General features: G+C 43.6%; 1 protein-coding gene across 1 annotated transcript in view; it reads right to left on the bottom strand.

Annotated features, from left to right (window-relative positions):
• EML4 (EMAP like 4) overlaps positions 1–20,786 on the bottom strand; it is a 217,536-nt gene extending 196,750 nt beyond the window's left edge. The window contains exon 1 of the mRNA XM_053311351.1: positions 20,364–20,786. Coding sequence (XP_053167326.1) covers positions 20,364–20,388 — 25 coding nt within the window. The 5' untranslated portion in view covers positions 20,389–20,786. The remainder of the gene's footprint in view (positions 1–20,363) is intronic.
• Between the last annotated feature and the right edge of the window lie 6,186 nt (positions 20,787–26,972).

Genomic DNA, 26,972 nt, shown 5'->3' with positions numbered 1-26,972 from the left:
ACTCCCAAAGACACACTGCAATACCAGTGTACAATTTCACCATAATGCTCACTAAAGTGGTGGAATTCAATGCCAGACTCACACAAACATTGTACAGTATAACAGTTACAGACTAGGTGGAAATCCAGGGCAATGGCTCAGATTCCATTATGCTTATTAGAGACTTGTCAGATATAAATAAGCATTCATAATAATAAGTACAATGGATAGAAGAAGCACAATGAACACATGTGCTTCAGGAAAAGCTTTTTAATCTTTTGGCAGAGACAATACTATTTTCACTTGCTCCTTTGAGAAAGTTAAATCTGTATCACTTTAAGTGAATATCTCTTTCTTGAAATTTTGAGCACCAGCAAAATGTATTAGAGTCTACCTATTTTGACTCACTGTTAAGAAACTGAAATTCTGGCTAAAAAAAACCTGGGAATTTGGGGTGCTCGTCTTTTTCATTATTATTTAACTAATAGAATAGAACATTTTAGAATGTGAGCCCTTTGGGGACAGGGATCCATCTTATTAATTTATTATTTCTCTGTGTAAACCGCCCTGAGCCATTATTGGAAGGGCAGTATAGAAATCGAAATTGAATTAATAACAACAACAACAACCTTTCCACAGCTATAAAGTGGATAAAGGCAGACAAACAAATGCGAGTGTTCTTTATACACAGTGTGAAGCTCAAATTATACTGGTGTGATAGCTCCAGTATAATAATAATATTATTATTATTATTATTATTATTATTTATTAATTAATAATTCAATTTCTATACCGCCCTTCCAAAAATGGCTCCGGGTGGTTTACAAAGAGAAATAACAAGCAAAAAGTATAGTTAAGCTGGAGAGTGTTTTCAACATTCCACCATTATAAGCCCTGAACATCCTATTGCATATAAGATCAAAACCATTTGTCCAATCTGCCTGGCCATCAGCACACATTCACTAGGTGACAACAGACACCTCCCCTGCAAATTTGGTGAAAATCTGTTGGAAAATTGCTTAGATACAGCACTTTAATGCTTTTCTCTTTTGAACAGGGGTATAAAGGGTTGGCGACATTTTTTCGGACTGAGGAAATGCTATTTAAATGATTTTATAGTCTATTTGCATACTTTCAGCCTTTAGACTACATACCAGAAAAGTGCCTTTTGTATATTCCCCTTAGGAGAAATTAGGCTCCATGTACCTACACTTTGCCTTGGTCTTTAAGTTAGACATTGGGCTGGGGAGGGATGCATCCGGGCAGACATTACACAGGTGCAGTTTCCCTAATCACTTCCTAGAGATGCCGATGAATTTCTGCCTAAAGCATCTCTGATCAAGGCAAAGTTTAACTAGAACCATTTCAGACTGGCTTTAGGGTGGGCAATGGGGTGGAGACTGCCTTGGTTGGCCTGATGGATGATGTCCAATTGGGAATTGACAGAGGGAGTGTGACTCTGTTGGTCCTTTTGGACCTCTCGGAGGCTTTCGATACTATTGACCATAGTATCCTTCTGGAGTCTATGAGGGGGTTGGGGGTGGGAGGCACTGCTTTGCAGTGGTTCCACTCTCACTTCTTGGGCAGATTCCAGATGGTATCCCTTGGGGACTGTTCTTCAAAAACTGAACTTCGGTATGGTGTCCCTCAGGACTCCGTATTGTCTCCCATGTTGATTAACATCTATATGAAACCACTAGGAGAGATCATCAGGAGATTTGGTGCAAGGTGTTATCAGTATGCTGATTACACCCAAATCTTTTTCTCCATGTCAATATCATCAGGAGAAGGCATAACCTCCCTGAAAGCCTGCCTGGAGGCAGTGATGGGCTTGATGAGATGTTACAAGCTGAGGCTGAATCCCGGTGAGACAGAGTTACTTATTGTGTGGGGTCAGAACTCAGGAGATGATTTTGATCTGCAAGTTCTGGATGGGGTCACACTTCCCCAGAAGGAACAGGTCCAGGGTGCTTCTGGACACAAACTTCTCCCTGGTGTCCCAGGCTGTGGCAGTGGCCAGATGTGCCTTTTATCAGCTTCAGCTGATACGCCAGCTGTGTCCATTTCTTGAGATAAATGACCTCAGAACAGTAGTACATCTGCTGGTCACCTTGCTGCAATGCACTCTATGTTGGGCTGCCTTTGTACATAGTCTGGAAACTGCAGTTGGTCCAGAATGGGGCAGCCAGGTTGGTCTCTGGGTCATCTCGGACAGAACATATCACTACTATCTTAAAAGATCTACACTGGTTGCCGATAAGTTTCCGGGCAAAATACAAAGTTTTGATTGTAACCTATAAAGCCCTTAATAGCTTGGGCCTTGGGTATTTAAGAGAACGCCTTCTTCACTATGAACCATACCACTCATTGAGATCAACTGGAGAGGTCCATCTGCAGTTGCCACCGGCTCGTCTGGTGGCTACTTAGAGGGGCCTTTTCCATTGCTGCCCCGAGGCTTTGGAACACACTTACCGCTGAAGCAAGAGCCTCCCCATCTCTTACAACTTTTTAAAAGGCAGTCAAGATGCATTTGTTCACCCAGACTTTTAATTAGATATTGTTTTAATTATGTTTAATAGTTTTAATGTTTTAAATTTTAAATTGCTGTAATGTTTTAATCTTTTTATTTGTTGTTTTCTTTCTTTTTTCTTTTTTTGTAAACCTCCCAGAGATTTGCGTTTTGGGTGGTATACAAATGTGTTAAATACATACATACAGTTTTTTTACTACCATGTTACAATTGGGCTCCAGGTACCTTAGGGACCTGTTTCCAGATCAGCTGGGAGGGCTTGCCCACACCTGCTGAGGCTCATCTGTCAAGCACATGGGACAGGGCTTTCTCAGTGGTTGCCCCAAGCCTCACAGTTGAGATGCACATGGCTCCCACTCTCCCGCCTTTTTGAAGAGATCTGAAAATCGCCTCTTTTATAAAGGATTTTGGCCCATAAGTGGTCCCCGGATTAAGAGTTATTGCCACTTGTACTTTGCCTTTTACCATTCTGGGGTCTTTGGATGAAGGGCAGTATAAAAATAAATAAAAAATAACAAAATAAATATTATGGCACAGTTCACTCAGACATTTTCGAAAAGAAAAATGGCGGAGGGAGCCCTAAACTGTGGTTAGCACAAACTATAGTTTGGCATGAAATCTGAACTATTTTCTCCATGAAATAATTTATTTTATCATCATCATCATCATCATCTACTTCCCAAAGTATGTATAAATGAACTGGCCTCTCATAAGCTCATTTGCAGCACTTTTTAGCTGGCTTCGATTCACAAGCTGTTAAGGAGATGTGAAGTCTCAGAAGAGCTTCTTCTGAAGCAAAGCCAGTTATGTGCAAGACTCTGCTCAAAACTAGATTTCTAGGCACTGAACTTCAAGAATATCTGGGGCTTTCCCTTGAAAGCCTTTCAAGATTCTAGGGCTTTCCCTTGAAATTTTTTTTCTTGGAAACAGTCCCCGTAGCAATTGGCACAAGCCAAACTATTTTCCCAATAAGTCTTTGATTGTCTTTGGGTCAGTTTGTAGGAATACACAATATTGCAACAGTCTTGACCATACAATAAAACGTGACTTGGTTTTATCCATTAAGATGAGCCAAATTCTATCTTTCTTTTTAAAAAAATAGATTATTAGTTATGCATTTTATGAACATGGAAATATTGTGAAAGAAGGATTCTGTCTTAACAATGATGCCCTCCACAGAAAGGAAAGGGAAGTTGGAGATGAATTAAACTGTGCAGCCTAAACTAAGTGTGGCAACAGAGGATTATTTTAAAGCAAAAAGCAGCTGTACTGGGAGTCAAACACGGCTTTTGAATCATTAATGAAACCAGCAATAAGCCTCTCCAACTACATATAAACAGTAGCTGCAGTCATTTTGTGGCAGTTCTTGCTTCTCAATATTATTTACTGCACAGAAAGTCTCCCCAAAGACTAGGCAAATCTTCTCAACTATTTTAACCCTGAGACCATTTCACAGCAGTACAAAATTTGCCTACTGTTCTGTTAGGCTGCTATCCTTGCTCTGTATGTCAGCCACTATCACTAATCATCCAGATTAGAATTTATCATACCCACATTCTTACCACAGTGAAGGCGGCTGGAGGAGTCTTCAGATCCATTCCAAGCTTGAAGCTCTAGTTCTATATTGCAGACAGATGTCAAGCCAGTTTACATTATCTAACCATGCAGAAATCCATACGTGTTACCCTGCCCTACCCTAAGTGCTTGATTGTCACACAAATGTTTAGCTTATCCTAAAACCCCACCCTCACACTCGAGGATAGATCAGTCTATTCAAAATGTTATGCCTTCAAGGTAAGCCAGATTTCTGCTCTTAATCACTTGACAAAGTTCCTTCAATCAACTGGGCCTTCAATGCCCCCATTTTCCCAGGACATAGTTGAATGCCTGCCAGTTTCGCTAAATGCACTAGAAATGCTCACACAGTTCCAAGATGTTACAATACAATAATATTATTTTAAATAGTATTTAGAATAAGAGCAGAAAGAGTTCATGGATCAGACTCAAGACTGAGCAGAAGCTCTTGCCGAACATCCATAAGAAATCAAGGAAAACCTCTGGAATAGCCTATGGAGAAAAGTGCATGTGCATGCACACACAGCTGATGCTAAATAACATTCTGCAATCAACTTTTGCAGAGTGCTGATACAGTACTAGTTTCTAGGGGAAAGCATGGTATAGTTCCAGGTGTTTTCTTGCAAGAAAAGAGATCCTTAAATGCCTCCAAATTAGTTTATTGGTAGTCTGACAGTTTCAGCAAAGCCTTTATAAAAGGCTCTTATTCCAATATATTTCGTCAATTAAGAGAGGTGGGGGGGGAAGCATGCCCTGTTCCTTGTAGCTAAACTCCATTAGCAGTAAATTTTATCAACTATATAATTTATCAACTATAATCAAGTCACCCTATTACCAGTAACAGAGTTCAGCCACAAGGAGCAGAGCATGTCTTTTTTCAGTCTCTTTTAATTGATAGGCAGGGATCAAGAAACTTGGTTCAGTTCACCAGCCAGTCAAAAAATTTACTCATCAGATGGCTCCTTGAGTTACGTTGGTACATAACTGATCAGGATTCTTTTCACTCGTCAGGCATCATACTAATCACAGACAAGTAGACTAGTACATTTCCTGTGCCCTGTTTATTTGCCAGTGTGGTATAGTGGTTAGAGTGCTAGACTGAGAGCAGGGAGACCCAAGTTGAAAACCCTATTCAGCCAAGGAACTCACTGGTTGATTCTGGACCAGTCATTTCTCTCTTAGCCTAACCTACCTCACAGGGTTGTTGTGAGAATAAACATAACTATCAGTGTTCACTCTAATTTTTTTCACCGGTGTGCGGAATGAATTCTGTTCTGGGCGGCAATATCAAGGCAGTGTGTGTGCATGTATATTCAGAGTGGGACCATCCTGATTCTATCTGAGCAGGATCTAAAATTAACTGAGCAGACATTAAAAAAACCTTGTGTACACACACATGTGCGCATGCCTTAGAGGGAACACTGTAACCATGTACACTGCTTTGGGCTCCTTGGAGGAAGAGCAGGACATAAAATGCAGAAATAAACAAACATACATGAGCAATACTGGAATAAGAGCCCTTGATAAAAACTTTGCTGAAACACATTGGGCCATTAAAGTATAATCTGGAAGAATCTGAGGATTCTCCTCTTTTCTTGCTTGATTTGGTGCCTTCCCTCCCTGATGCCCATCCCTTTTTTGCCAGGTGTCTTCTTGACGTGGCGCCTAGAAAGATTATTCTGACTCCTAAGAATGAATTCCATCAATGGTAAAAAGTCTAGTGTGCTGTCGAGTCAGTGTAGACTCCTGGCGACCACAGGGCCTTGTGGTTGTCTTTGGTAGAATACAGGAGGGGTTTACCATTCAATCAGTGGAGTTCTTCTGGCCAATATGAATGCAGGAGCAGAAAGGCATTTGCAGGACTTGTTCTCATTTCAGGATTTGGCTGGGGAAACAGGAAGTCCTTCCATACAAACAAAGGCAAAAGATCAACTAAATGTCTAAAAAGGTTTCCTTGGGAAACTGTTTTGTTAATATGAGATTTCAGCAAGCTTGGAGAGCAGCATACATCTTCCAAGGACTGCTCATTTATTCATCTCAGTAATGAAAAACGAGGCTGGACACGTTAAATTTTTAAAAAAGTTAATCTGACCCATTTCCAAGTAAGTGGGCCCATACTTAAGATAATAAAAATATCTAGGTATGTAGACCTCGTGCAAAATGCACACATGGCATTTCAAATATGAAGCATACATATATGTATTTTTAGCCCTGTTCCTTCTTAAATGCAAGGGAGTGGGGGCCCCAATCCATATGTTTTAAGGAGGAATGCAGCTATAAATACACACATGCATGCCTCACAATTGACATTCCATGCGTGTATGTTGTACTCTGGCATTCATAACCTAGCACAAAAGGGTCTCACAGGAACCAGCTGCAAGCAAGAAGACCGATCAGGATGAAAAGAGAGAACAATACATTTTGCTAACAGCAAATGCTGCTTCATCCAGCTAGGAATGACTGGAGTGGGGAGGGACACACATTGACATCCATCAATCACACATCACCTGCATAGTCCTCTCAAACAGCCAAGAAGAGCCTTCAATAGTTAAACGGTGGTGGAAGGGAGGGAAGGACAGAAGAGATGGGTGGCCAGTCTCAAGCTATAACTGGACTACAACTCCCATCATACCCAGGGGAGTTGTAGTCCAACAACAGCTGGAGAGTTCCTCTACCACGACCACCCACCTTTTGAAACATCTTTTATGAGAAAGCTGTTTTTAACACATTTGCAGTAGTGGAAGCCAAACTGCATGAGGAATTTTAAAGTACAAGAGCAAGTTTTGTTTGCAATCCATGCAGAAACATTAAAATTTTACTTCCGGAATTTGGGGGTGAGGTGGGGGTAAAATCTGGACTTCCTTGCCAGGCAAGCTGTTTGGTCCTGGCAAGTTACTATCATATACCACCATTTGCTTTAAGTTATTCCTAGTATCCATATCCAGCAAGTTGCTTTTAAAGGCACAGTTGTGCCATCAAGTCGGGTATCGACTACTGGTGACCACAGAACCATGTGGTTTTCTTGGTAGAATACTGGAGGGGTTTACCACTGCCATTTCCCATGCAGTATGAGATGGTGCCTTTCAGCATCTTCCTATATCGTTGCTCCCCAATATAGGTGTTTCCCATATCAGCAGCAATTCGAACCAACAACCTCTTGCTCCCTAGGCAAGTTAAATAATATATCAAATAAGTCTTTCCATCCTACATACAATTATCACTAGGCTAGCCAAGTCTTCTCTTCCAATTCTTTCTGACTTAGTGCAGGCATCTAAGGCTTCCCAGGTGGTCTTGTACAAGAGGGCAGTAGGACAAATACGTAAACCCCATCCTGATTTGAGGGTGGATTTCCACCCCCAGCTGCGTAAAGGTGCATAAACAAGCAAACCACAGGACTCCCAGCTACGTTCTTGTTGTCAAACTCTTACCTGCACTCTAGTACACAATATATCCACAAGTATGGCCCTTCACCACTTATGATATTTGTGTTATTAATAAAAGTATGATACAGGGTTAAAAAAAAAAACACAGAACTACCCCAAAATGAATGGGCTCCCTATGGTGGGGTGGTTTCTATCCCATTCCCATTATAAGTCAATTGGGAGGAGGGGGGAACACCCCAGAAATAAATGGGCTTTCTGTGTTGGGGTAGTTTCTATCCCATGCCCATGTTAAACCATTTAGGATGGGGGAGAACATCCTGTTTTCTCTTTGGAAACTTCAGTTTTGTTTCCCCCGATGATGAGAGAGTCTCAAACCAGCTTGAGGCACTGATCCTTAGGGCAGATGAAACCAGACCCTCCTACAATGTCAGACTTAGTGTTTGGAATAAGTAAAACATTTGGAAGCATCTGAAATCGGAAAAGCAAGGATTTTAGCCAGCAGCCGCAACCACAACATGTCAGTTTCAGTAAGCCTGGCAGCAGAGAATCAACCATTCACAGTACATCTCTGGTCTTTTCCCATTTCTCCAAGTGGGATACAGATGAGAAGTGGATGGGATTGGAGCCTGGTTCCAAGTGGAGAGAGCAAGAGGATTTATTGTAGAGGTAGGATGTCTGGCACTGAGCAGTCTGCTGAACCTTACTCATCTGCCAGTGAAGGTACCAAAATAATGAGTTACATGAAAAGCAGAAGTGGTGGTCTACAGCCAGTCTGCACAGTGGTGAGGTGGGGTCTGGGGTCCTCCAGTGAGAGGCTAGACCAAAAGTTTAGAACAGAGACCAAGAGAAGTTCAGTCCAGCAAGAGGGGGCAGTAAGTGAAGCAACTCCCTCCCCTGCAACCTGAGACTGAGCGAAAAGGGAGAGGGCCATTATGAATTTTCATAATGGCAGCCATTTTTTAAAAAGAAAAAATGGCCACCACACATGCACAAATAGCCTCTGCGAGGCCCTGGCCCATGCCAGGCCTCACAGAGACCATTTGCGCATGTGCGGTGGCTTCCAGTCCAAAACCCACCTGAACGAGCCAGAGGGAGACATTCTGAAGGCCGGCGGGGGGAGGGGGGACCTCCGCGGACACACACACATATTCCGCCACCCCAACAAACTCCCCTGGAGGGAAGAAAGATTTAAATATATATATATATATTTTAAAAATTCACGAGCGCCGCCCCCAAAACCCGAACTGGGTGGTGGGGTTCCTAGGGGGTGCAAAACTGAACTGGGCCAGTCAGGTTTGAGTCTACTTTGGACCCGAATCGAACCAGGCCAGCCGGTCCATGCACACACCTAAAAGTTACACACTGACACTCTGGGAGCACAACTTACATTGTTTCCAATTTAGGTTCAGTTTCCAAAGTGTCAGTATTTGCAGTCTTAGATGCCCACAGCAGCACAGACTAATGGTAAACACAAATATAATGCCTATGCAACATGTCAGCCAGTAATTGAAACACTGGACCAGTGTTCCTTGTAACGAGGATTCCCAGATGTGGTTGACTACATCTCCCATTATCCCCAGCTGAAATAGCCTTTGGCTAGGCATGATAGGAGTTGTAGTCAACCACATCTGGGAATTTATTTTACATTTATATCCCGCTCTTCCTCTAAGGAGCTCAGAGCGGTATACATGGTTATTTTTATCCTCACAACAACCCTGTGAGGTAGGTTAGGCTGAGAGATACATGAGTGGCCCAGAGTCACCCAGTGAGTTCCATGGTTGAATGGGGATTCGAACTCGGGATCTCCCAGTCCTAGTCCAACATTCTAATAATACAAGCAGGCAAGGAGATAATGTGCCAGCAAGTCAACTATCTAATGTGGAATCTTTTTCCAGTATACAACCTTTTCAAGAGAAGGGATAGCTATCTTTCTACAAATGAACTGTGTGTATCTTATCAGGACAGGAGGAAGCGTGCAGATATTTCATTTCACACGCTCACCATTAGTACATTGCATTCTTTTAAATAGTAGAACAGAAGACCAAGTCAGAAACAAGTTCAGCTTAGTTTATTCTTCAGGAAGATCAATTTAAGGAAACATTCTGACATATTGAATAGCTGGTGGAAATTATGCTTTTCAGTGAGATTATGTGTAATCTTTTTTTGGGGGGGGGGGGAGAGCTTGGTCACAGGAACAGGCAAAACAGTATCCCTCTCTGAAACAAACAAATCAACCTCCCAGAAATGAAGGACAAAAAGGAATGTACAAGTTCTACAAACAATGTTCATTCATGGCTACCTGTGCCTCCTGTAAATGTGTCCCTGAGGGTCTTTAAATCCTCAGGGATATTTTCAGTAGGCACTGTAGGCTGCAGAAGGAAGAGGAGGTCGGCAAAAATCATCTGTTCCTGTTGCACATGGAGAACATTTTTCAGCCAGTGCAGCCAGACAGTAGCCAATAGTTCTGAAGCAAGAAACTTATTTTATTTTTAAGACTATATATGCAAATACTTTAAAAAGTATTATCTTTTAAAAGGCGTGCCTTCCTGTGAGCAAGAAAAATATCTTATACAGGTGGAAATCCTTCCTCGCAGATTCATTATCCGCGGTTTCGCATATCTGCGGTCGGGAAAATGACACCTGACCTCAGCATACACAAGGAGGAGCCAAAAAACCCACCTTGACCTCACATATCTGCAGGTTGGGGGTATCCACAGGTCAGGGGTGGCTGGAAATGACTGGGGAGGTCATTCTGGGCCGCCATGTTAGGAATCCAAACAACAAATAACTCCCATCAAACCAACAAAAAACATGAGTTTTGCCATTTGGGGGCACAGCATGACTTGGAGGGGAGAAGTGGAGCAAGGTAAAAAGCTCCCCCCATGAAAATCGGGTGATTTTAGGCTTATTTTTGGTCAATTTCTGGCCATTTTCAGGGTACAGGGCAACTTGGGGGAGAGCAAGATAAGGAGCTCCGCCCCCGCCAACATGCGCGAAAGTTGGCTGACCAAGAACCTAATCCCCATGATCCCATATGGATCAATGCGTCAATATTCACAGTTTCCATATACATGGCACAGCCGCAGAACAGAACCCCTACGAATATCGAGGTCCACCTGTATCTATTATCAAAAGAATTAGAAAAGTTACAATCCTTATGGACGCACAACTGGAGCACCTGAGGGCAAGAGGGAGCTACCAGCAGATTTGGGTAACCCGCAGATAAGTTGGTTTCACAGAAGTATTAAGAATAAAAACCTAAGGGGGCAAAAAACAAAAATAATACCCTCCAAAATTGCCCTAATATAATTCAATGAAGCAGAATATTAATGGACTCAGAAGGCAGTTAACACACAAGCAGGTCGGCAGACTAGCAGAACTCTGCAACAAGCAAGAGGATGGCTTGAACACAATGAGCAGGACATTTCTAAGCTTGCAGAGTACCCTCTCAAGGCAGTCACAACCTCTTCTGGGGTGTGTGTGTGTGTGTTTACACACTTCCACCATTCTTAGGCACAGGCTCAGGTAACAAATGCACACCAGGGATATACTACAATATTTTGTTGCCAGCCCATACTTGTTACATATCTTTTAACAAATAAATAAAAGGGGAAATGCCTAAGGTGGTGCACGCCATCTGCAAATTGAGTAAGTACTTGTATTCAAAAAGAATTTTTTAAAAAATTAGCTGCCTGATTAAATCAGAGACTCTTTTCAAAGTTAATTAAAAGTTTAAACACAGATTAACCTTAATTAGATAAAAAGTTGCGACATGAATTGTATTGCAGCCACCAGTACATTTCAGCGAAGCAATTACAAAATGAACATGCGAATCCCTACAGTAGGGGATCTCTCCAGATTCCACTAAGGGGAGAAGGGAAGGTAAATGCTTCCGCTATGGAAGTTAACATGGAACATATGCATTAATATCTCCCGCTTTTGCTCTCTCGACTTCAGCACTTTCCCACGGCTTATGTGCAATCTCGTCCCACTTCTAATCACAAGCATAATTTTTCAGCAATTATGTGTAGAAATGGATTTGTTTGATCTCCCAAAGTTTCCACCAGAAAGTCCAAATTCGGAGGACAGCTGTGTCAAGTATTTCAAACTGCAAGAGACGTGCTAGGAAGGTATTTCTGCCTGCGCTGTAGGGGCACCATCTGCAATAATGTTTTTAACATTCAGATAACAATGACAGGAGGAATTATTAATGAGGCAACTGGCTCAGTAATGAAAAAGAAAAACTTGCTTCACTGGAACAACACATGCTCACAATCTCCATGCCAATTGCCTTATTCTCAGATAGTTAGATTAGTTTGAAGAATCCATGGCTTGTCCTAAAGGGTATTTAGGCAAATGCACTTAAATTATACAACCGTCAAATTGCTCAAGTATTTAAAAATCTCAAAGACACACAGAACATTATCAGGTACACGCTATGCAAAGTCAACATGCACGTTATGGAAAATAAATGTATGTATCACAAATGAATACATTTTTTAAAAGAACGAATAAACTAGGATGCAGAGTGCCAGAAAGAAAAGAAGAATCTCTTCATGTAATTCCACATGTAAGCCCTTGAAACCAGTTAGCTCTACTATTAAAGCTCCAGTTCTATTTGTGGTACTATAGCAGTTGCAAACTGCAATGACTACAGAGTTATGTTCCAATGCATTTGCTTCCTAATTGCTCTCCCCTACTATGAACATTTATATACTGTTTTTCAACAAATGTTCTCAAAGAGGTTTACATAGAAACATAAATAATAAATATATTAGTATTGGGGTGGGTGGGTGTACATACACACACACACACACTAAAATAAGCAGCAGTGATTTTGCAACCATTAGCAAACAGAAGACATCGCTTTCTATTGTATGTGTGTGTGTCTGTGCACGCGGGCAGACATGCACATGTGCAAAAATCTAAACTTCTCTTCAGGCACACTGGAAAGCTAGGAGATTGCTCTTTAAAGGGTTAACTGAATACTAATGCTCTTTGATATGCTGATCAACCTCAATACCAGAATAAAGATGCTCATAAATATTAACTGTATCATCTTTGCATGAGTCACCCATAGGCACAGTATCTTATGAAAAAAAGAACAGAGCCATTATTTCTTTGTGTGTACCTTTTTGATCACAACTCTTAAAACACACAGAAAATGTATTCAAGAAGGGATGGAACAACAGGCAGAAAGCCAAATTTAAACAGCATACTGTTAATTATGGTTCACCAATTTGGTTCAGCCAGATGCCCCAAGTGCCAGGATAAACATTTTAAAACCTAGAGGGTTAGGCTCAGTGCTCAAGATCATTTAAATAAGTAACATTTTCCAAGATGGAACTGTTATTATAGGTTTTAGAGGGCCGTAGAACCAAGTTAGACATTTCTACATTGCGATACCAGATCCACTTCACACCAGGAAAGAGCACTTAAGGTTTCTTTTCCTTACCACAGATTTGTGCACAGTACAGTACATATGTACTCATACATGCCAGCAGCCATGTGCGAAGCACACAATTTAAACTGTATTCTGAATTGATAAAACTTTAGCTTTGTCCTGGAAAGATTCAAATAAACGGCTTCACAATTTATGCTGAGCTTTTGCATTCAATATTTATCAAGCATCACTTATAAAATTACACTTCTGTACTTTGGGAGAGAGGGTAAACACACACAAACTGCAATCTTAAATCCCCACTGAATCCAATGGAATTTAATTCCATGCAAATGTGTCTAAGATGGCAACCATGGGGTAAACGCAAAGTATAGTGCAAAAAAAAAAAAAAGTCTTCATTATACAGGAGAACGCATTAGTTGAATGAGGCTAAATTCCCAGCACCAGGGAAATTCAAGGCACCAGGGGAGCCATGGCGCCTAGAAATTTAACTGTAGCACCTAGACTAAGATATTATGAAGCACAGTTATTTAATAAAATCTTTATTTGTCCCAGGCAGTCCTGTTTCTGTTCCGTTTATCCCCTTTACAAGCATATTACTCGCAAAGGGGAAGAAAAGAAGTCTATTTAACTTCTTCCCCCCACTCCCAATGTCCATCACTAAATCTGCTAATTTTGCCAAGTGTCCACTGTCTGCCTCCTCAACATTTGGGCTGGCTCCTAGATCCAAAGAAAAACCGGTCAAGGTCTGTGTTACATACTAAAATGGTAGCATTTCTATAGCTTTTTAGTGTGTTGGGTGAGCTTCACTTGCATTACAGGACTTTCTTCTCCACATCCCAACACCTTGCATTCTTAGATAAAAGGACAAAGATGCTATTGGAAGCACAATCTTTTATTGGAAGCACTGCACCAGGGCAAGTTCTGTGCATCTCTCAAGCCTAGAAAAAGGGTTTTGCCCAAACACTACACTGACTTCAGAAATACTGAGAGGTAGCAAGATGCTTCATTGCTTTTCTAGTATTTCTGAGGCTAGGCCAAGCCTGCTCAACTCTGACCCCGCCCCACCAGCTGTTTTTGGACTACTCCCATAATCCCCAGAGGCCAATAGCTAGGGGTTATGGGAGGTGTAGGCCAACATCTTCAGGAAGGCTGAAGTTGAGCAGCCCTGGGCTAGGCACAATGAGCCCCCACCCATCCTCACAGGACAGAAGGGGCTCTTCCCCCTCCCCAGCTGATGCATCAGATCTCAAATCTCAGGCTCCGCATGACCATTTTGGAAGGGCAGCATATAAATAAAATAAATAAATAAATGACACGAAGAAAGAGCCCTCAGAGTTGGTAGCAAGCACAGGTTTTGGCTGACTACCAAAGCCAGCCAGAATTTGTTGACACCTCTATGGGGATGTCCTCTTCCACAAGCCACCTCTACTAAAGGTTAGGCTGGCAACTACAGAGTCCAGCATTTCCTTGTTGAGGCATCACAGCTGTGAAAGCTCCTTTCCTCAGTAGGCTCTCTTGGCCCAATTTTGATTTCCTTCCAAAATATTGCAAATATTTGCTGTGATATGCAGCCTTATTTTCATCTGCTGCATCACTTTTATTAAATTTGATTGCCTTGATGCTTTGTTACAATTTGTATTGTGCCATTTGCTTTGAGATTTGTATGTTAAAAAATCTGAATAGACACTTATCTCTTTTGGAATAAACCAATTCAATGTTTACTGTTCAACTGTGCCACTTCTGCATACATGCATGCATGCATTTATTTAATAGATAGATAGATAAATAGATAGATAGACAGGCAGACCGTCCTTCCAAAAATGGCTCAGGGCGGTTTTCACAGAGAAATAACAAATAAATAAGATGGATCCCTGTCCCCAAAGGGCTCACAATCTAAAAGTAACTTAAGATAGACACCAGCAACAGTCACTGGAGGTACTGTGCTGGGGGTGGAGAGGGCCAGTTACTCTCCCCCTGCTAAATAAAGAGAATCGCTGCATTAAAAGGTGCCTCTTTGCCAAGTTAGCAGGGGTGAAATCATTGTTTTATTTCTATTTGTTATTATTATTAACAAACTATTAATCTGTAACCCATTTTGGATCTATGTTTGAAAGAGAGATATGAGATGGGAAATCAAATAAAGGAATAGAGATTTTGTAAGTACAGTAATCCTTACACAATCACTGCATACAATAGACTGCTTTGATTATATCCATATGCAGATAGGGTGGGGAGCTAAGAAAAGAGCAATGTTTTCAAACCCACCTATTGAGTTTACAGCTGAAGTGGGAGTTTAGCTGGGAGGCAAAGGTAAAGATTTCCAGCTTTTGCCTTACACTCTTACTCTTAGTCAAGTCATTCTGGTTGTACAAGAAAGCAAACAGAGGCTGCAAGGCACATGAGAATACAATTTCAGAATACAGAATTCTTAGCTTGTATTTCTCTTCTTGGATTAGGACTTGGTGTCCACTTCAGTCAGGCCTTTGTATTTTGGAGCCAATCCAAAAATGTAGGAGTTGGACAATGGACACTTGACAAAATTATCAGACTTGGTGATGGACATTGTGAAGGGGGAGAGTAAATGGACTTCTTTTTGTCCCCTTTACAAGTAACAGAAGAGAAGCAGAGCTGTCTGGGACAAATAGAGATTTTATTAAATAACTGAATATTCTAGTCTAGGCATCATGCCCCAATGGCTCTCCGGATTTGCCACACCCTGATTTAGGTATCTTTTTGCACAGCATTCACTGCAAGTTCATGACCTTGATCCTTTTCTTCACCTTCCATGATTGCAATAGCCATTTAGGGGTTGAAAGTTGGGGAGGAGGATATTCAGTAGGGCAAAACCATAGTGTTTGTTTCAGTTGTATTGCTAAGCTATTGTGGCTTTATAAGTCGCACAAGAGCTTAGCAACACAACTGAAACAAACACCATGGTTTTGCCCTACTGCGTTATGCGTCCGACTGCATACTGAGATCATCTGGGAGGTACATCTGCAGATGCCACCAGCTCATCTGAGTAGCCCGTCCCTGAGGCTACTCAGGGATGAATCTTCTCCATTGCCACCACGAAGCTTTGGACTGAGCTCCCTGCTGAAATCAATCTCCCCATCTCTGACAGCTTCTAAAAGGGCTGTTGAAGTTGTGCCGTCCAGTTGGTGTTGACTCCTGGCAACCACTGAGCCATGTGGTTTTCTTTGGAAGAATACAGGAGGGGTTTACCATTGCCACCTCTCACGCAGTATGAGATGATGCTTTCAGCATCAGTCTGGGAAACTTATCAGCAGGGATTTGAACCAGCAACCTCTTGCTCCCTAGGCAAGTTACTTCCCTGCTGCACTGTTAAGACACAGTTATTCATCCAGGCTTTTAATTAAATTTATAGAACTTATTCTTTTAGAGTTTAAACATCTTTAATTTGTGTTATTTTACTGTCAACTGCCCAAGAGATGAGAGTTTGGAGCGGTATATAAGTTTGCTAAATAAATAAATAAATTCTGAGACTCTCTATTCTCCTTCCCTCTCCCACACAAAAGAGATGGCCCTCAAAGGCTAAAAGAAAATTAAGTATGGGAATTGAGTGTGCAGCCTTGGGAGGGGCAAGGGTAGGCACTGCAATCTTAAAACATCACTTCCAAGGAAGCAAATCCCATTACCAACAGTGGGTCCTGCTTCTGAGCAAGTGTGTGCTACACACGTGATGTCACCCTGAGGCCAGGTTCTCATTTGTGCATAGAGCACATCAAGTGCAGGAGGCTCGCATGACTGAATCCTCCACATCTCTCTCCACGTTGAAAACCAGCATGTCAAAGAGAAGAATTATAGGCTATCATTCTCCCCAACATGCCGGTTTTCTAAAGGCAGGGAATTTCTGTGTGGAGCAACATCCACGTGAGCAATATCCACCCTACCTACAATTTTCTATTGGTACTCAGGTTAGCACACACGCAGTTATGTCACATTAACGCACCAAATCCCTGCCGTTAACTGCAAATAGAATTGGTTATGCAAGTCAGACCTATCCAAAGAGGACTAAAATGCAGTCGGACCGCAGCCAATGGCCTTAGGTCAGTACTAGCTCGCTATTCTCCATGCCACAATACGCAGCTCTATTCGTGGGGCATTTCCAAATGTATCAGAACAGCTATATTTGTGATTAATTCTTACATAAAAAGATAAGCTGATTTATGAAATACAGCTCCATGAAGATTAAAATTGATCACAAGGACAGGGGTGGGGGAGGTACTGCTGGAGCACGCAAGGTTGTGCAGATGAAAATTTCTCTGGAGAAATGAGAGAGATTTCCCCTCAAAGCTGTTGTGGCATTAGACCTAATCAAGCACTATTAGAAACCCAACAACTGTACACACATAAGAGGAGAGGAAGCGGGAAGAGGGACACACCATGTGAGCCACTAGACAGAGAACAACTTAAACATAAACTATTTGAAAGTGGTCACACATTTCCCATAGTGGGCACACATTTCTTTTGTCTTGCTGTTAAGTTCTGAAAGCTTTTGAAAGAAAAACTTGCAAGAGCTGTTTATGAGAGTCAAAAGTAGGATGCACACACACACACCCCATGAACAGCAATCCCTCTTTCAAAGCACTTTCAGTTCGGGGCGGGGGGGAATCCATAATCCATCTCCAGCCTTAGTCCGTAACTGCAGCTATGTCCCCCAGTTCCCACTCAAGTTACTAAAATGTTAAAATTAACTAGACCATTAGCCTGAATCAGGAGCAGCTTCTGGTCCATTCAAGTTCACTCTTAAGGAAAATGCATATTGTTCTGGAAAGGAAAGGCTCATTGCTGAGATTTAGTCTTGCGCTACTTCATATCCCCTTGGCGTTTTTCACACGGGGCTTTTTTTTCCTTCCATGTTTTTATACTGCTTGATACAACCTTCTCTAGGTGGTGTACAAAATTTAAAATATTTAAAAGTCAGAAATTAAAACACATGACAATAAAAACAATAGAATAAAATAATTATTAAAACAGGTTTTTAAAATTATTAAAATTAATTCTAGTTAAAAGCCTGAGAAAACAGTAGTCTTGAGAGTCTTCCTGGGAAACAAACAGAGAAGGAGATGCTCTTATCTCAGCAGGGAGAATATTCCAAAGCCTTGGGGCAGCCACAAAGGAAAACCGGTCCTGGGTCGCCACCAAACAAGCCGGTGGCAACCGTAACAGGACCTCTCCAGAAGATTGTAACAGGTGGCAGGGATTACGACAAAGGAGGCACTCTCTCAAACAGCCTGGATCCAAACCATTAAGGGCTTCATAGGTAATAACCAGCACTTTGTATTTCACCCGGAAACACTGGCAGCTAGTGCAGTTCTCACATCTCCTCCGGAGTGGAGGATGTGCATTCACATACCGGCTAGACTTACCCCAAAGTCCCTGCACACTATCACGGAGCACTTCACACACGATTTGAGTTTTTCACTGCATGTTAAGAGTGTAGCTTATATTATATATTACCTGGATATTTATATTATATATAAATATCCAGGTTAAAAAAAAATCCACTTTTTGCTTCCGGGGTGGGGGGGGGGGGGCAACTATGAATGCACAGTAAAGCCTCGCAGTAAACTCACAGTTAAGCCTGCTGTGTGAAAAACGCCCTGATTCATTTTAAAGGGCTACATGGACAGATATGTGGATATGCACTCACATGTACCTAAACATTTTAGAGCCAGTTCCAGAACGGTTGGGAGTGGAGGCAGAGATAATGCAGTACTCATCACAGGAACTATACAATAGGTATTCAACAGCTATATCAAAAAGGTACACATACATAAAAGGTACAAAGGTACTGCAGTAAGGTCAGCTACACTACTGGGAGTTCAATTTGGCTTTTCACTATTTTCTTTCCAATTTACTGGCTGACACACTACAGAAACTTGAAAACCCATTTTGAGCAGAGACCATCACAGTCACGAGACAGAAAAAATGGACCTATGGCAATGACAGCAATACAGTGCACATTCTGTACTCTGGAAAGCTCTCGTTTGAACACAGCTTGAATTAATTTCCCAGCTCGTGTTTCAGAGGGCCACACTAGATACAAAGATGGCAAACCTGTGTCTCGCACAACTGGGGTGCAACCAGTGCACTATAAGTGCTTGGGGCAGGGGAGATTTTAGAGCACAGCATAGGCAGGCAAATGAACACTTTCCCAACCCGTATTCTCACCTAAAGTGTTTCTCTCCAGCTACTTTTCTCCCGCTGGGAGTCCATGAGGTTATCCCTTCCAAGAGAAAAACTACTGGAGAGAAGTTGGGAGTGGGGGAAGTATGGGAGAGGAAAGGGTTCCGTTTCTCCCACTCCTTCAACTCTTTAAATCTCGTACTCTAGCCCCCTTTGCTCTACAGGGAACCAGAACAACCTGGGTTGGATTAAGCCATATCACCCTCACACTATCATAGATGCAAGGCTTAAGGTGCCATTGGGGAGGCCCTGGAGGCAAGCAGGAAAGCTCTTTGCCTTCATTACCCTAGGGACAAATAGCAGGTTCACTCACAGTCACTCCCTTGCAATCATCTCTTTAGATCTATACGCACACAACGTGCAGAAGCTGCACAGGAAAGTAGGTGCTGCAACCAATTAAACCACTAAGATGAGGAAAAAAACACACACAGAGAAACCTCAATCAAGATAGCAAAAGAACCTGTTCTTTAATGACAATGCAGCTTGCCTCACCAACCCAAGGTCTGAATCCAAACCGATTTTGTAAACTACAGGAGCACTGCTGGAAAGGCACAAACATGCGGTTGGTGACAGCCAAAGTTTCACCCATGAAATACCCGTTTGTAACCATAAGGAAATCTACTGCAATCCTTATGAGTGCAGTGCTTATATGGGGAAATTGCGGGGGGGGGGCTAATTTGGTCATATGTGCTTGCCTTAGCAGATTCCCACTCCTCGACAGAGAGCATCTCTACTCTTGGAAAGAGAGGAAGAAAAGACTCAACCCCACCTTTGAAAAACACCCCCTTAATTTAAAAAAAAAAAAGGAAGGGAGAAATGCATTTCAGGCAAGAAGTATGGATGCATTTACACCTCAATTCCTCTCCCTCCCCAGATCTGCATTAAATTTCAAGATCCTGTACGCAAAGAGATGAAGGGTTTTGCTTGACAGCTTTGGAAAAAAATTGGTTGGGGGTGGGTGGGCGGAGGGCTTGAAAGCGGCGAGGGAAAAGAACTGGCAAGTGCATCAAGGTAACCCTACACTTTCCCCTAAAAATACCCACGACGAGGATCAAAGCGGAGTCTGGTGCGTTTCCTGGGCAGCCCCCACCCCGTGCCGGAGGAATCCGAGAAAGGTGTGCGGCGGGCGGGCGGCAGGAAGAAGAAGAAGAAGAAGAAGAAGAGGCGCCGAGAGAGACTGTAGCGCCTGCAAACCTGGCCAAGGCAGACACACGCGGCCGACCGCCGCGTCGCCCCAGCACCGGCCGGGCTCCCCGCTCCTCAGCCAGACGCCACAACTTACCCAAACTGCCGGCGAAACCGTCCATCTTGGGTGCAGAGGGTCAGCCGTCGGAGCCCAACGCGGCTGAAGAAACGAGGCGGCGGCCGGAGAGCGGCTCATTCACCCTCGCTGCAGCGGCTGCTCCCTCGGTGCTCCGGGCATGAGCTGCTCCTGCGCGCTGCCTGCCTGCTGCCAGGATCTGCCAAGGCTGTTGTCAGCCGTCGGTCTGGACGCCGCTCTTTGCTCCACACGCACCAGACGCAGCTCGGCGGGGGAGGGCGACGCGCCGCCGGTACCCGCCCGCCTGCCCGCCCGGCTGCCGCTGCCGCCGCCGCCGCCCCGCCTCCTCTTCGTCCTCCCGCAACAGCAGCAGTAGGCGCTGCTGCTGCTGCTCCCCAACTCCTGCCGCAGCCGCTCTCAGGCCCGCCTCGCAGCGCCCTCTGTGCTTTCGCGCTTCCGACTCCGCCCCACTTGGCAGGCGAGGCTTCCCCTCCAGCGATTGCGAAGCGCACCGCACCAGCCGGGAGGGTCCGGCCGGGGCGCGCGGGTAGCAGCCGGGCGCTGGTGAGACGCGATGCAAGGGAGGCAGGCGGGGCCCGGCCCGGCGCTGCAGCCTTAGTACCGCTAGCTCGGCGTGGTTCCTCGGAAGTTGCTTTGCTCCTGGGGCTGACTGACCCCCAAGTAAGCCTGCGCGATCGTAGGGTTGGCAGCCCGAGTCCTCCAGGGCTGGCCTCCCTGTAGTCTTCGGGGACCGGCAGGCCCTTTTTCGAGAGGGAGGTGAGGAATTGTGCTGGGGCCACGCATGGGGGGGGGGTGCGGGGATTTGGGGACTTGCAGAAAATAGGTGCAGGTAGGAGAGATCAGATGCCCTGTATATGTGCACCATAAAAACAGATTTATTCAATTTATGTCTTGCCTTTTCATTTACAAAAATGCCCAAGATGACTTGCAAAATCATACATCATTTTAGAGCATCAAGTTTTGGTCTGCTCTGCTTCCTCTTTTTCAGTCTTTAAAACCTCATTGAAGACATTTCTTTTCCGCGAGGAGTTTGCCCTTTAAACCTCTCCCTCTCTCTCTCTCTCTCATTCTCTGATGCTTTTGTTGTTTTGTATACCGCCCTGAGTCTGTGGATTGAGCTGTATATTAAATCTTTTAATAAATAAAAATCAAGCTACAAAACAAAAAAGCAACAGTTCATAGCAGATCATACTTCCACAAGAGTATCCAGATTTACAACCTGCCAAACATTTTGGCAAGATTTGACCTGAAGGCAAAAAGGGGAGTGCATTCCACAAACAAAGTGAAGAGCAGCCCTGTCCAAGGTACAAGGAGTTTAGAAGTGGCCCTATATAAGAGCATCGGTCTCACCAGGGCATTACTGACTCTCCACAGATTGACAGCAGCTCTCCCTGGTTTCAGACAGGGGTCTTTCTGTGCCCTACATGGAGATGCCAGGGATTGAACCAGGGCCTTCTGCATCCAAAGCAGATCCTCTACCCCGAGCTACAGTGCATTCCCACCTCATTCCTGAAAAAGAAAGCCCCCAAAGCGGGGCTTCTGAGAGCGGCCTTAGCAACAGAGCAGGTTCAAAGTGGTCTGAGATAGCCTGGCCATTTACGGCTCTATCGATCAAAACTAGCACTTTTAATTTTTCCCCCCAGACAAACTGGAAACCTGTCTACACAGCGAGCCCTGTTTCACAACCATGCCGCTGTGTTTTCCTCAGTTGCCATTTCCAGACACTGACTGACATACTGCACAACGGTACCAGCCCTAGGGAGGTGCACAAACCTGTTGGGCATTCTATTCTTAGAATGCCGAACAGGTTCGGAATCCCCGCATTCAAATCGGTTCGAATGCAGGGGTAGGGGTGACTTTAAGGACCCCCACCCCCGCCACTCTTCCCACAGCGGCACTCTGAGTATAAATAGTCCAGCGGGGCAGCAGCGTACCTCCTTGTCGCCCCGTTGTTTCACTGACCGGAAATGCCATGCGAGGAGCTGCGTTGTTGCCCCACTGGACTATTTATACACAGAGCGCCACAGGGGGAATTGCAAGTGCACCCTCTCCCATCCTTAAAGCCACCCCCCACCCCACCATCGGCTTGAAGGGAGCCAGTTCCATGCACATCCCTAAGTTGCACACAGGCAACATTTGCACAAATGATGTTACATGTGGGTAAGCCCGTTATTTTGATTTGCACAACTTGTGTGCCTGCAAAATGACTTCAGCTGATGTACAGTTGCTCAGTATGTCTGTCACCGGCAGTCCTATGTATGTGCATTGTAGTATTCTAGCTTGGAACACTGGCCATGTGTTTTTAGTTTATTTCGTGTATATTTACACACCACCCTTCAAGAGAGATTATGAACAACACACAAGGATGTATAGATAATATAGCTTGAATAATTATATGGCACACACACAAAAGATTCAGTCAGTTGGATCACTGGCTTATTTACTTTTGAGTAAACATAGTTAGGATTATGGGTTTAGCATCCTGTTTATATGTCCACCACATACACCCTACCCAGAAAACAGCTGGCAAATGCTGAAAACTCTACCAGGCTTTTTAAAATTTAAACAGCATGCCAAATAACAGTAATTCATTTTTTAAAAATACCACAGCAAGTAGAATACGGCATTTCTCCCTTATTGCCTCTCTATCAGTTATTAGGGATCCAGTTTAACTGTTGAGACACAGTAGTCCATATATTTCCTGCACGTCAGTATGTTCTAGGAAATGTTCCACAACATTTCATGGATTCTTGAGAATGGTTTCTTGAAAATGGTTTCCAGAATCTGTAATGTATGATAATGATACAGTTGGGATCTGGAGATCGCCAGCAATATAACTACATTCCAAGAAGTCGATAGGTTTATGGATGACAGGAATTTTAACAGCTATTACCCAAGAAGTTTTCTGCACAATCTGTCAAAGTTTGCCCCAACAACTTTTGGACGTTGCTCCCCACGCCTTCTCCCACACCAACCCACAAGTTCCCTTGCCATGGAAAACACATGATCTGCCATCTGCATGTATTGAATTGGGGGTAGCCTTACTGTCAAGTCTGCCTTGCTGCACAGGCATAGCTCTGATATTTTGGGGGCTCTTTTAAATAAATAAATAAATAAATAAATAAATAAATAAATAAATAAAATCTAGCTGCCTGAATAAAATAAAATCTCTCCCTTTAAAATGAAAACGGTGCACATGCTGAAAGTAACACATTGCTGATCTCATACTGCTTGGAAGAGTTTAAAAACTCTGAACAGCATCCAGAGCAAGTTACTCAATGGGACTACTCAGGAGTAACTTAGATTTGGATGCCGCCCACCATTTTTTTATATATACACATGTTGAGTGGCAATCCTGGTAGAGCTGAGTGGGGCGGGGGGGGGGGGAGAAAGCATAGTGGGTAGGGATGATCAATAGTTGGAGGCCAGTTCAAAGTGGTCCGGAGCCATTGTTTGTAATTTGTATCAGTAAACAAAATGCACCCCTAATTTTTTAAAAATACATAAGATATATGAGCACTATGTGTACACTTCTCTCTCTCTCTCCTTCCTTCCTTCCCTCCCTCCCTCCATATGTACACGTGCAGGTGCACATATCCACTATTCCTCATGTCCTTTAAAATAAATGACAGGGAAGGTTGTCAGCATGTCCACAAAAGCACAAATGAAGCAAAACTTTCCAAATCTCTTATGCCATCACATTTTATAAAGGTTTAATAAAAAACAATTTGCATTGAGTTGTTTGGGGGCTTACTCCCTCCCAATAAGAATGCATAGAACTTCAGTCACGCAACCCAATCCTATGTGTGATTTCTTAGGACTAAATCTCACAGAGCTGAACAGGACCTTCTCAAACTGATGTGCTGAGGATTAGGCCTCTGCCTGATGCATTCAATTTGCACCCCTACATGCAGCAAAGCAGATGGGGGTTACATGGGGGAGTATCCAGAAATTTACCCCCCCAACTTGCAGTTTGAAATGGTACAGTCCCAGGTGAACTCTATTGGGTCATTTTGATGACTATGCTGTCAAGACGATGAAATCTCCTGAAAGAGAGTCTCATTGAGAATATATAGCCTACAGAGTGTTAAACAAATATGCAAGAAGATGAAATTAAATGGAACTGAAGTCAAACATGCACATGGATGATATTAAACAGGCCAGAATGATGATGGGGTTGTTTTGATACTAGCTAACTTTTCTCCTGACAAGAACAAAATATGACTGGCAGTATGAGGCTGCCACATCACAAAGGGATTGTCTAGTCTGCCTGTGCGGAGTGTTGCAGCTGTCCAGGAGCGTCTATTGGGAATTAAATTGTGTTCTGCACAGACAATGAATAATGTAAGAGTCAACCTCCATGATCTTTGTTTTAGTAAAGAAAACTTTTGCCCGCAGTAGTGATGACTGAGAAAGACTATTTGTGAAATTCACATTTTGGGGCAATTGCGTAATAAAAACACCGGCTTGCTTAATCTGACCTTAGTGCCTAGCTCTACTGATGCCAAGTATGTCCGTAGGTAGCTGACAGGGGAACAGCTTCAAGCAAAGACAAGCCAAGAAGACAAGACTCCTATTCAGACATTACATTTTGCCTGCATACAGATGTCTCTACATGTACATGTTTTTGTGTGAATGACTACACCAGTGTTCATTTTAAAAGTGACTCTGGGTACAGGCATCCTTAAATACCTGGTACAGATAAGGCTCCTTCAGACGTTATTGCCCTACTTGTGAGCTGGAGGGCAAAGGGAGAGGAAGTACCTCTGAGAAATGGGGCACAGCAATTGGTACAGTAACTGCTTGAAGGACAGGAAACACAGGGTAGGGATAAATGGAGAGTTTTCACAATGGCAGGAAGTAAGAAGTGGGGTCCCACAGGGATCTATACTCGGACCAGTGCTTTTTAATTTATTCATAAATTATCTAGAAGTAGGTGTAAGCAGCGAGGTGGCCAAATATGCAGATGACACCAAACTATTTAGGGTAGTGAAATCCAAAACAGATTGTGAGGAGCTCCAAAAGGACCTCTCCAGATTGAGGGAGTGGGCGACAAAGTGGCAACTGCGGTTCAATGTTAGCAAGTATAAGGTGATGCACATTGGGATGAAAAACCCCAACTTCAAGTATATGCTGATGGGATCTGAGCTGTCAGTGACTGACCAGGAGTTGGGGTTGTGGTGGACAGCTTGTTGAAAGTGTCGACTCAATGTACGGCAGCTGTGAAAAAGGCCAATTCTATGCTAGGGATCATTAGGAAGGGGACTGAAAATAAAACTGCCATATTGGAGTCTGCAATGCATGAGCCCTGGCCATTTGCATAGCCAGGTCATGACCCAGTCCACACAAGTGGCCAGGGCACATGCACAGCAGACTAGGGATGTGCACGGTCCGGAGCAGTCCGGACCGGCACCAAAGGGGGGGCCTTACTTTTAGGGCGGGGAGGGCTTACTTACTCGCGGCGGGGGGGGCGGCTGCGGCGGGGGCGGGGGCGGCTGGTTTCCAGCGCCCCGTTAGTCTATTAAATACGGGCGCTGGAGGGGGCAAAGAGGCGGGAGGGGTAAGCAAGCCCTCCCGCCCTTAAAGCAATACCCCCCACCCGGACCCGGACCAGCAAGTGCCGAACCGGTCCGGCAGTTCGGCCATTCTTTAGAATGGCCGCCAGACCGGTTCGGACTCACCCCTACAGCAGACTCCAAAATGGCCACCGCCACTGGTGGAAAGGCCGGAACTCAAACTGAACTGGGTGTGTTTGGTTATGTGTCCCTCGAATAGACCACCGGCTTGGCTCAAATTTGAGCCGGTTCAGGGGTTCTAAAGTTTAAAAAAAAAATTCCAAGAAACACTTACTCCTGGGTCCAGGGGTGCTGCCGCAGCTGTGGGAAAAGTCTCTGCCATTTCCCTCTCCCCTGCCAGCCTTCCCTTGTTCCTCCAAGAGCCATTTTGAGCCATTTCCGTGCTGTTCCGGCCCTTCCTCATGTGGTGACGGCCATTTTGGAGGCCACTGCGCTTGCACCCTGGCCATTTGTGTGTATTTCTTATACCAAACCTGGAAATCATTTTGGTTTTTAGAAAAAATACTGAAGAAGATACTTCCTACTGACCTGCACATACCATATTTTGCATTGAGAGTCCTGACACTTAAATTAGCTGATTGCACTTAAAAAAAAAAAAAAAAACCAGAACATGCTCAGGGAAAGCTGGAAACTGTTTTGGTTTTTTAAAGAAATAATTCTGAAGAACCTACTTCCCAGGGACCTACATGGACATGACATATTTTGCATTGGGAGTCGTGGCACTCAAATCCTGGCCAATTACACACCACTTTGCTAATTCATCACAAACCCACAGGTGTGGGCCAGAGTGCATTTGTTTAAAAAAGAAAAAAAGACTGTGCAACCCCCAATGGATTATTGACCATTCACCAACCAACTGGGACACAACATGTATCTCTTGCTCCACAATTCAAACACACACTTGGATCACAAGCCAGATTGGATATATTGTGCATTTGTAGGAGGGGGGGAGTTAAAACCACAACACATGCCCCTTGCTTCACTTTACCCTTTTTTATGAAGGCAAAGGGCAGATTCCTCAATATTATTATTA

The sequence above is a fragment of the Hemicordylus capensis genome, chromosome 1, assembly GCF_027244095.1.
Source record: "Hemicordylus capensis ecotype Gifberg chromosome 1, rHemCap1.1.pri, whole genome shotgun sequence".
In the NCBI taxonomy this organism is placed as follows: domain Eukaryota; kingdom Metazoa; phylum Chordata; class Lepidosauria; order Squamata; family Cordylidae; genus Hemicordylus; species Hemicordylus capensis.
This window is presented reverse-complemented; position numbering and strand designations above follow the sequence as displayed.